The sequence below is a fragment of the Aegilops tauschii genome, chromosome 6, assembly GCF_002575655.3.
Source record: "Aegilops tauschii subsp. strangulata cultivar AL8/78 chromosome 6, Aet v6.0, whole genome shotgun sequence".
NCBI classification, from domain to species: domain Eukaryota; kingdom Viridiplantae; phylum Streptophyta; class Magnoliopsida; order Poales; family Poaceae; genus Aegilops; species Aegilops tauschii.
This window is the reverse complement of record NC_053040.3, coordinates 477,006,613-477,018,410: the sequence shown is the minus strand read 5'-3', so window position 1 is coordinate 477,018,410 and position 11,798 is coordinate 477,006,613. Positions and strand designations below refer to the sequence as shown.

Genomic DNA, 11,798 nt, shown 5'->3' with positions numbered 1-11,798 from the left:
TTGTTGGATCAAGAAGGAGGAGACGTCGCTGCACCGTACGTGTGTTGAACGCGGAGGTGCCGTCCGTTCGGCACTCGGTCATCGGTGATTTGGATCACGGCGAGTACGACTCCGTCATCCACGTTCATTGGAACGCTTCCGCTCGCGATCTACAAGGGTATGTAGATGCACTCCTTTCCCCTCGTTGCTAGTATACTCCATAGATGCATCTTGGTGAGCGTAGGAAAATTTTAAAATTATGCTACGATTCCCAACACCGGACGCGTCCGCCGCCGCGCCCCGACGAATCACAAGCCGTCACGTCGCCCGCCGGACCTCCCCCCGCCGCCGGCCCATTCGGCCCACGAGGGGCCCGCCCGAGCCCGCGGATCTCCGCGCCGCCGCCTCCCGCGTCCGCCGGCCCCGCCGCCGCGCTCGCCGCCGTTCACGCCGTCGCCCGTCGGCGCGCCTCCCCTCCTCCTCCGGCCGCAGCCCGGGGCCCCGCCGCCTCCTCCCTCCGCCGGAGTCCGCCGCCTCCTCTTCCTCCACTCCGGCCGGCGAGCCCGTGCCCAAGCACTGTGCCTCGATCGGATCTAATCCAACCCACTGTATGCGTTGACTTTTCCCCGTCCCCCTTTTTTTCCAAGTCATTGATTTCTTACAGCATATGCCTATGTTCATCGTTGCACAACTCCTTGCATATAGCTCCGATTCGCACGTGTAATATGTTAAATTGTTCGTCTCATGATGCTCTTCATTTTGTTCAATTGCACCATGTTTATTAGAGGTCATCTTGATGCCCAAATCTCTGTTGCAAGAGGGCTAGTTGCTGTTATCTTCTGGTTCTTGGCAGAACTTGGAGATTTGTCATTTTTGTATCATTAAATCTGTGCATCTTATGGGCATGAGTTCTACATGTGTTTTGTTGTATGCCATGCCATCTTTCCAAGGGTGTATGCCATATATTTTTGTGATCTCTGTGGTTACTAGCACAAGCATGCAAAGTAGGCTCCGTAATGTTTCTGATTTCAGAGACGGTGAATTCTTTGTCTGCTGTTATTTGTTTGCCATGTAAACTTGATGCTATAGAGAGATCCATGCATATTTTGAAGATGTTCAGTAAGGATGTTTTGTAGCTATTGTTGTAATTGATCCGTTCCTGCCCTTTTTTTTGCAATTATGGAGTGCCATAGCATGACTCAATCTTGCTCTACTTTTGCTATAAAATATTTCTGGCAGATTCCTAATAAGATATTCATTTTTGCCAAGCTTATTGTAGTTGATCCATACATGCTAGGCTTTTGTTCTTGCCATGGATAGCTTTATAAACATGCCATCTTGCTGTAGGTATGCTTGTTTTGTCATGCATTGCTCTGTAGTGAGTGCATCAAGCTCACAAAGAGGCCTTCATATTATTATTTCTGCCATGCTCTGTTTTCTGCTAAGTCTGGAACCTGATAACGAAAACTTGCTATGTTTACATGCTTGCCATCATACCTTCTGGTCCTTTTTGGCTTATGGTAAGTAAGGGACTTTTGTCATATGCATTTAGTAGAACACTTCCATGCCTTGTTTTGCTATGTTAAGTTCCTGCAGCATGTTGATTTCGTGCTCTGAACATTGCTACCTGATGCTGTTTTCTGCCATGTCCAGTTTTTCACCAAGTCTGTGAACCTGTTATCTTTTGCACTTTTGCCATGCTTGTTTGAGCTTGATATGTTGTGAACTAGCCGTAGCTTAGTGTTCATCTTTTGTCAAGCATCTCATGTAGATTACTGTCATATGCCTTGTTGCTATGTTGGAGTGCTGTAGCATTGTTACTTGTTGCATTTTAAGTGCTATCATGCTGTTAATCACAGATTCGTGTCATTCTTGTTTTGCTTGCCATTTGCAAACCGTGCATCCGTTTCCGGTGATCTTTATATCGATTTCGACCGAAATCATCTCATCTTTCCAGTGGCATGCTTGGTTTGCCAAGTTACTGCCTTGTTCATCATTTTCCTTCCGGAGCACGCATATGCATCGCATATCATATCTCGCATATCATACATGTTTTGCATCATGTTGCTTGTGCATTTCTCGTGATTGATTGTGGTTCCGTTGATTGTGTTCTTGTCTTGGGTAGAGCCGGGAGACGAGTTCGTGAACGAGGAACCTGTTGAGTACGCTTACGAGGATCAAGCTTTCGACAACTCTGAGAACCTTGCAGGCAAGATGACCACCCCTCGAAATCACTTCTATCTTTGCTTTGCTAGTTGTTCGCTCTATTGCCATGCTGCGCTACCTATCACTTGCTATATCATGTCTCCCATTTTGCCATGTCAGCCCCTAACCATCCTTTCCTAGCAAACCGTTGTTTGGCTAAGTTACCGCTTTTGCTCAGCCCTTCTTATAGCGTTGCTAGTTGCAGGTGAAGTTGAAGTTTGTTCCATGTCGGAACATGGATATGTTGGGATATCACAATATCTCTTATTTAATTAATGCATCTATATATATTTGGTAAAGGGTGGAAGGCTCGGCCTTATGCCTGGTGTTTTGTTCCACTCTTGCCGCCCTAGTTTCTGATATACCGGGATTATGTTCCTTGAGTTTGCGTTCCTTACGCGGTCGGGTGATTTATGGGACCCCCTTGACAGTTCGCCTTGAATAAAACTCCTCCAGCAAGGCCCAACCTTGGTTTTACCATTTGCCACCTAAGCCTTTTTCCCCCAGGTTTTCTAGAGCCCGAGGGTCATCTTTATTTTAAACCCCCGGGCCGGTGTTCCTCCGAGTGCTGGTCCAAACTAGAGCCCTTTGCAGCGCCACCTTGGGGAAACTCGAGGATTGGTTTTAGTTGTACGGACTGCTCATCCGGTGTGCCCTGAGAACGAGATATGTGCAGCTCCTATCGGGATTTGTCGGCACATTCGGGCGGCTTTGCTGGTCTTGTTTTACCATTGTCGAAATGTCTTGTAAACCGGGATTCCGAGACTGATCGGGTCTTTCCGGGAGAAGGTTTATCCTTCTTGACCGTGAGAGCTTATGATGGGCTAAGTTGGGACACCCCTGCAGGGTATGATCTTTCGAAAGCCGTGCCCGCGGTTATGAGGCAGATGGGAATTTGTTAATGTCCGGTTGTAGAGAACTTGTCACTTGACCCAATTAAAATATATCAACTGAGTGTGTAGCCATGATGGTCTCTTCTCGGCGGAGTCCGGGAAGTGGACACGGTCTGAGTTATGTTTGACGTAAGTAGGAGTTCAGAATCACTTCTTGGTCATTGCTAGATGACGACCGTTCCGTTGCTTCTCTTCTCGCTCTCTCTTGCGTTTGTTAGCCACCAAATATGCTTATTGCCGCTGCAGCTCCACCTCATTACCCCTTCCTTTCCTATAAGCTTAAATAGTTTTGATCTCGCGGGTGTGAGATTGCTGAGTCCCCGTGACTCACAGATTCTACCAAAACAGTTGCAGGTGCCGACGATGCCAGTGCAGATGATGGGGTCGATCTCAAGTGGGAGTTCGACGAGGAACGTGGTCGTTACTATGTGTCTTTTCCTGATGATCAGTAGTGGAGCCCAGTTGGGACGATCGGGGATCTAGCATTTGGGGTTGTCTTATTTTCATCTGGATTTTGACCGTAGTCGGTCTATATGTTTGTATTTTTGATGATGTATGAATTATATTCATGTATTGTGTGAAGTGGCGATTGTAAGCCAACTCTTTATCCCATTCTTGTTCATTACATGGGATTGTGTGAAGATGACCCTTCTTGCGACAAAACCACTATGCGGTTATGCCTCTAAGTCGTGCCTCGACACGTGGGAGATATAGCCGCATCGTGGGCGTTACAGTTATCCTTTGCTTGTATGTTGATGACATACTGATTTTCGGAACAAATCTGAATGTTATTAAGGAGGTCAAGAATTTCCTATCTCGCTGTTTTGAGATGAAGGATTTAGGAGTGGCTGATGTCATTCTGAACATCAAGTTGTTGAGAGACGATGATGGTGGGATTACATTGCTTCAATCACACTATGTGGAAAAGATCTTGAGTCGCTTTGGCTATAGTGACTGCAAGCCCTCTCCAACACCTTATGATGCAAGTGTGTTACTTCGAAAGAATCGAAGAATTGCTAGAGATCAATTGAAATATTCCCAGATTATTGGCTCGCTTATGTACTTAGCCAGTGCTACAAGACCTGACATCTCTTTTGCTGTTAGCAAACTGAGTCGGTTTGTCTCAAAACCAGGAGATGTGCATTGGAAAGCTCTAGAGAGAGTTTTGCGTTATTTGAAAGGCACTGCAAATTATGGAATTCACTACACCGGGCACCCAAAGGTGCTTGAAGGGTATAGTGACTCAAACTGGATCTCAGATGCTGATGAGATAAAGGCCACGAGCGGATATGTATTCACTCATGGAGGTGGCGCTGTTTCTTGGAAGTCTTGCAAGCAGACCATCTTAACGAGGTCAACAATGGAAGTAGAACTCACAGCACTAGATACAGCTACGGTCGAAGCAGATTGGCTTCGTCGGCTCTTGAATGACTTGCCGGTTGTTCAAAAACCTGTACCGGGTATCCTTATGAACTGCGACAATCAAATTGTGATCACAAAAGTGAGAAGCTCAAAGGATAACATGAAGTAATCAAGACACGTTGAGAGAAGGTTAAAGTCTATCAGGAAAATGAAAAACTCCGGAGTTATTGCATTGGATTATATCCAAACTTCTAAAAATCTGGCAGATCCTTTTACTAAGGGTCTATCACGTAATGTGATAGATAATGCATCGAGGGAGATGGGTATGAGACCCACAATATGAGTTGTTCACAGTGGTAACCTATTCTTTGTGATCGGAGATCCCGTGAATTAGATGTGGGAGACAAGCTGTTGGTCAACTGAGAGGAGAGTATCCTTCCTATTCACAATACCACTCCATGAAGATGCAATACTCTCCTAATCTGCATGGCAGGTTGATGTATATCTTAATGTGTTCTAAGTGGCTCATTTAAGCAGAGATGTTGTCCTGCAGAACATCTTTTGAAGAACACACCTATATGAGTCTGATTGTCAAACGCCGCAATCTATGAGAGTAGGGTTCTCTCTAATAAACTCATGAAAGGTCTCGGAGTATGACGCATAAGCTCCACCCGCGGGGAAGACCCACGGTAGCCACTTATCGGTCAAGGCTTTATGTGAAGCTAGATTCGCAGAAAACTTGCAGTTCAAGGCCTAGTCCACTGTTCAAGTCGCTTACTAGTGTAGCATAGAGTTCTGGGTGGAAGTTCAACTTAACAGTCTCCACTGCAGTACCGGTATATAAAACAGTGTTTTGGAACCAAAGGCAAATTTTGTGTGCCTCTGGGATCTGGTGGGGGATTGCTGGAATTTTGTCTATTTTGGGCCTAGCCCAATAGCAGTTTCAGAAATCCCTAATAAATCCTAGAGGCCCACACAGCCCATTTGTGCAAGGCAAGAGGTGGAACTAAAGTTTAGTCCCACATTGCTAGTTTAGAGGGAGTTGGACCTCTTTATAAGGGAGGTTCTTTCCCCACTTGTATGAGCATGAGAACAAGAGGGACATCCATGCGCGCTCCTCCTTCGCCGCCCGCCTCGCCACGCCACGCCACGCCTCGTCACGACGCGACGCGGGAATGAGCCGAGCCGATGTCTAAATTTTTGCCACGCACTATGGGTATACGAAAGGTCACACGGAAGCTGAAAAGATTTTTGCGAAAGTGAAGTTCGAATGCGAACGGTGCAGCCCTTCGGCTGCTGGCTGTTCGCTTCATCTCCGTCTCTTCGTTTCGCCTCCCGTCGCTGCCCTCTCGCCTCCTTCTCTTGCGCCTATAAAAGGGAGGTCGCTCCTCCCAGAGAGACGCACCAGAACTCATTCTTCCTCTCGCCACCGGTTCCTGAACACTGCGCTGCTGCTACGATCTTCCTCATCCCGGCTTGCGGCGTGCACCGCAGGTCGGGATAGTAGGCCTCCGAAACCGCACCTCTTTGAGTCTTGTACGGGAGAAGGGTGATAAGGTTTTTGGGGAGCGCTCTGCGCGACTACTGACTTCTTCGTCACGGACGCCCCGGACTCCGACGACTACTTCCCCGACGTCGACAACCTCCTCGACGACATGGCTACCGAGGACACCGACCCCAAGTCCAGTGCTACTGTTGCAGCTGCTGTCCCGTACGTGTTCTTGTTTTTACTGTTAGAGGTTCTTCCACAGTTCCTTGTTCTAGTCCTTTCCCTAGACATGATAGGTTCTACTTCATATTTGCTACTTGGTCTACTGTCTACTCTAGAGATGTTCGGTTCTAGTTTATATTTGCAGATGTTATCTACCTTCTCTTTGTCAGATCGCATGACTTGCTTTATCTCTGCTACTTTAGTCATGCTTTATCTAGTATTTTCGTTAATAAAATCATATGGTAAATTGCTCATATTTCCAACACAAATATCTGTTTCAGGCGCCGGATGAAGGGAATTTTACCCTTCACAAAACCCGACCAGATGATATCTCACAAGTCACGACAGAAGAGAACGATATCCTCACAACACGTTTCTATGAAGAGGAGGTGAAAGCAGTGGTGTTCCAAATGGAACATAACAAAGATCCAGGCCCTCGTGGCTTCCCCGTTGAATTCTATCAGAATTTCTAGGATGTCATCAAGACTGACCTTTTGGGGTTGTTCAATTGTCTTCATGCCTGCCATCTTGACCTATCCAGGCTCAAATTTGGTTAGATCGTTTTGTTGCCAAAAATTAAGGAAGCTGAGTGGATCCAACAATATAGACCCATATGTCTCCTTAATGTCAGATTTAACATTTTCACTAAAGTGTCTACTAATAGGCTCAACACCACGGCTGACCATGTCGTCCGGCCATTTTATACAACTTTCATTCAAGAAAGAAATATACTCGATGACGTAGTAATCCGACATGAGGCCGTTCACGAGATGCGTGCAAAAAACATGAGTGAAGTATTTTCTTAAGATTGACTTTGAAAAGACCTATGACAAGGTCGAATGGTCGTTCCTTCAACAGGTTGTTAGAATGAAAGGATTCTTCGATAATTGTGCCAATGGATCCAAAGTTTTGTTACTAAAGGTAGTGTGGCTGTAAAAGTCAATGATGATGTTGACCATTTCTTTCAAATAAAAAAGGATTACATCAGGGTGGCCCCATGTCTACAATGTTAATTAACATTGTTGCTGACATGTTGTCTATTCTGATTGACCGCGCCGAGTAGGATGGACAGATTGTAGGAGTAGTGCCACACCTTCTGGATGGTGGCCTCTCTATTTTGCCATATGTCGATGGTACGATTCTTTTCATGGAACATTACCCAGGCAACGCTCAAAACTTGAAACTCTTGCTTTCAGTATTTGAGCAAATGTCGGGCCTCAAAATTAACTTCCATACAAGTGAATTATTCTAATTTTGACAAGCCTGCAAGGCAGCGGCTGAGTACGCTGACTTGTTTGGCCATGCACAAGGCCATTTCCTGATTAAATACTTGAAACTTCGGTTCATTATAGGCGTCTCACTAGCATGGAGTGGAAACATGTAGACGAGTGCTTAGAAAAATGGTTGAGTAGTCAGAAAGACAAGTTGCTCTCTGTTGGAGGTCGACTGGTCTTGATCAATTTTTTCCTCGGAAATATGATTCTTTATATGTTTTTTTCCAACTCCCAAAAGAGGTCTTACAAAGACTGGATTATTTCAGATCCAGATTCTTTTTGGCAAGGAGACAATGAAAAGAAAAGTATAGATTAGCCAAATGGAGTGTGTTTTATAGGCCGAAAGACCAAGGTGGCTTTGGCATTCATGATCTGCAGGTCAAGAATCATGCCTTGCTTAGTAAATGGGTATTCAGGCTATTTACCGAGGATGGAGTATGGTAAAAACTACTATGTAATAAGTATCTAGGCTAAAAAGTGGTATCTCAGGCATAACGAAACCAAGTGACTTGCACTTTTTGGCTTAACTAATGGTGGCAAAGAAACATATTTTCCGCTTTGAATCATTCGCGATAAAAAATGAGTCGGGGATTTATTTTTAGGAGGAAAAGTGGCTAGGAAATGCCAGCCTTTGAGAACAATATGCAACTTTGGACGTATTTTTGTCCACAATAAGAATGATATTGTTACGCAGGTGCTCAGTTCATCCACGCCAGATATTTCTTTCAGGCAGGATTTGATTGTATCCTATCTTATGCCATGGAAAAAATCTTCTGTCCCATTATGGCAGCCCAGAACTCTGTTAGAGTGCCACTCTAGTCCATATTGGCGGTTATTATGGCGACCGAGTCAATACGATAGCTCTGCTAGAGATGCTCTTACCTCTAAACTACTCACTCCGTTCCATATTACTCGTCGCTGATTTAGTACAACTTTGTACTAAATCAGCGAAAAGTAATATGGAACGGAGGGAGTAGTTGACTGCGTGGTGTTTGGTTCAGTTCCAAAAGCGAAGACCGCCTCTTGTACAAGCATCTGTGGTCGTACCGCTCCTCGTACCGGCTGGTGGCGATGCCCTTCAGGACAGAGAAGACGGCATGCGGTACGACCGAAGATGGTCATACTGAAGCATGCGTATTAAGATGCTATCCTTGGCTCCATAAGTGTCTGAACTCAGCTTGGCGTGGGGTCGCATCCATGTAAGTTGTAACTGTTATGTTGTGACTGCTTGTTTCATACCTTTAGCATTTTTGTTGTTGTAGGCTTTATTAATTTAAAGTCCCTCCTTCATTCCAAAATAACAAATTATAAGTCTTTGCAAAAAAATCTATAAGCCAAAAGTATACGTAATACTGTCTTCAAGATCATGCATGTCGTGCGATCTAAACTTGCAATACACATCACAATGTTGCTCCGTGCCAAGCAAACTTTTCCCCTCCTCTGGGTCAACACCAGCCTGACCCAATGGGTGCCATTGGTACATTCTCAGAGCCTTCAACTTCTCTACAACTTCCTTCATCGACGTACGCTCCTCCCTGATCATACTCACACACTGCATCACGAGGTGCGTTACTTCTTCGAATGCCTCGAGGGCCATCTCCGTTCTCACCTGGTCATCAAGGAGCTCATCGTGTTGGCCGGTTTTCACGGCCGTCACGAATCAAGACACGGTACTCCAGTCCTCATCCGGCCCGTCAAAGCAGAGCACCTTCTTCCCTTTGAAGAGCTCGAGCACAACGACACCAAAGCTATACACGTCACCCTTATCCATCAGCTGGCATGTCATAAGGTACTCCGGGTCCAGGTACCCGCATGTGCCTTGCACCAATGATGCAATCTTAGCCTCATCACTTCGATGGGTGTTCTCTTTTGCAGCACATGAACACCAACAAGAACACCCCCATGCTGACTCCTAAACATGATATAGTGCATACTGCATCATTAGTTTAGATATCCAAGAAGAAGCATCATCCATAAAAAAAGAACTTTAGTTTGCAAAGCTAAGGTGAACTAGATAAGTGGAATATGTTGCATCCATCGATCGATGTCTTCAGTTTGCAAAGCTAAGGTGAACTTGTCTTTATGAAATTACCTGTAGCGACTTTCAGAGCTAAGGTGAACTTGTCCATTGGCCGACAGCCGGCCTTCCTGGTGGCATCTCCACTGGTCCTGACAGGGCATCGGCTTGTAAAGCTTCGCTGCATGTTTGTGCAGACTCCATGGCACGCGTCTTTTAGTTGGCACTCGTTGATGTCATTAGTTTATAATTTTAACATTTGATCATACACATCACATATCTACTAAAAGAACATGATAGGTTTGTACTTCATTATTAAACTATTAATTTTTTGAGCTCCTTTACGGTAATTGGGGCGGTACTGGAAGTACTTTCGAGTACTTACCCCTCCGATTTTTATTAGCCGTCCGATCTGGTGGGGGATTAAGAATGAATTAACTTAATTAGTTTAATCAGAGAAGGGCATAATGGTCCACGGTAAAAAAAAATTCAACCGATCACGTCCACGACCAGAACCACGTATAGATCTAGTAGCTCGGTCAAGTCCTCCTTCTCGTCCTCTTCCTTCTGTCCGACGAGCCCGGCGAGAGGAACCAATTCACCGTCGTCGGCGTCGTTCTCGTCCTCTTCCTTCTGTCCGACGAGCCCGGCGAGAGGAACCAATTCACCGTCGTCAGCATCGTTCTCGTCCTCCTCCTGGTCCCCTTCACTATAAAAGACGTGGTCGGCGGCAGGAAGAAGAATAAGGCGTGACATCTGCGGCGGCAGTGTCGGCGGCGACGGCGGCAGCGGTATAGGAGAAAGCCCCCCGCTGATCCCATCGCTTCCGGACTTGCATCTTAAGGTATGAATCGCCCGAATCTCAACTTACTTTGATTCGTAGCCTGCACTTCCTACTTAGATTTGTTTAGTCATCATCGATTTAGGTTTCCCTAGTGCATGCAATTCAATTTAGAATTTTTCATCATCCATGGTCACTTCACTAGTTTACGGGGGACCCAGTTTATGGACATTTATGATCTGCCATAACATGTACAAGGAGCAAAGTTTAAAATTCCATGCAAGATTTCGTACTGGGTTTTGCATGCATTTATGTCTGTCCTTTCAGATTTTTATTTGTCCGAATTGTGATGCAGGAAGACATGGCGGACGTAAGTCACGAGTCAATGATGGAGTACTATCATATTGCCAACAATATGTTTAGTAGTGAGGATGAAGGTTATACATTCTATAACAAATATGGTCTTGAGAAAGGTTTTAGTGTCCGGAGAAGCTATGTCGAGTGGGATGGATCCAACTGCCATATAATTTTAAGGAAATTTGTGTGTAGTCGTGAAGGGGTTCGTGAAGAGAAGCACATGAAGAGGAAGATGGAAGATAGAAAGAGGAGGCCACGGAGTATAACTCGTGTAGGGTGTAAAGCTAAATTGGTGATTGCAAGACAGGAGGAAACAGGTCAGTGGTTTGTCAAGGATTTCATCGATGAACACAACCATCCTCTAGCCCCACGGGATCTGTCGTGTCTTTTGCGTTCACACAGAAGAATTAGCGATGAGCAGAAAGCGGACATTGCAGACATGGAAAAATCTGGGATCAGAAAACATCATATTATGGATATTATGTGCATGCAATACGGTGGATATGATGAGGTTGGATGCATTATGAGGGACATTTACAATGTCTGCCATGCTAACAAGCAGGAAACAATTTCTTCCGGGGATGCTCCAACGGTGATCAATCACATGGTGGCGAGGCAAGAGCAAGATTCAAATTTTTTCTTCAGGTACTTGGTTGATGAAGCTGGCCATCTGAAGGGACTGTTCTGGTGTGATAGTCAATCCCGACTTGACTACGGGGCTTTCGGAGACGTTATTGTTTTTGATAGCACATACAGAACCAATAAGTACAATCTGCCATTTGTGCCGTTTGTCGGGTTGAATCACCACCGCAGCACCGTTATTTTTGTATGTGGTATCATTTCACATGAAACAAGCCAGGCATACGAGTGGATGTTACAGACCTTTTCTGATGCTATGGGACAGAAGCATCCTATATCTGTGATCACGGATGGGGACCTTGCAATGCAGAGAGCAATCAGGGTGGTGTGGCCTGACTCAAACCATAGGCTCTGTATATGGCACATTCAGTAGAACATTGTACGCCATCTGCATGATGATGCGGTAAAGGAGGAATTCCGATCTTTCATATATGATACATCTTCCATTGAAGAGCATGAGAGAAAATGGTTACACTTCTTATAACGGAATAAAGTAACAAGTGAGGACTCCTGGCTGCATCAGATGTATAAGATGAGAAAACTGTGGTGTGCTCCATATCTTGAGGGCCGTTGTTTTCTA

The 11,798-nt window shown here is 45.3% G+C and overlaps 1 protein-coding gene and 1 pseudogene across 1 annotated transcript; one reads left to right on the top strand and one right to left on the bottom strand.

Annotated features, from left to right (window-relative positions):
• Positions 1–8,751: 8,751 nt before the first annotated feature.
• Positions 8,752–9,553, bottom strand: LOC109742859 (wall-associated receptor kinase 3-like; annotated as a pseudogene).
• A 1,030-nt stretch (positions 9,554–10,583) lies between these two features.
• Positions 10,584–11,591, top strand: LOC141026224 (protein FAR1-RELATED SEQUENCE 5-like). Its single transcript, XM_073502219.1, has one exon. The coding sequence runs from the start codon at positions 10,584–10,586 to the stop codon at positions 11,589–11,591; it is 1,008 nt and encodes a 335-aa protein (XP_073358320.1).
• The last annotated feature ends 207 nt before the right edge of the window (positions 11,592–11,798 follow it).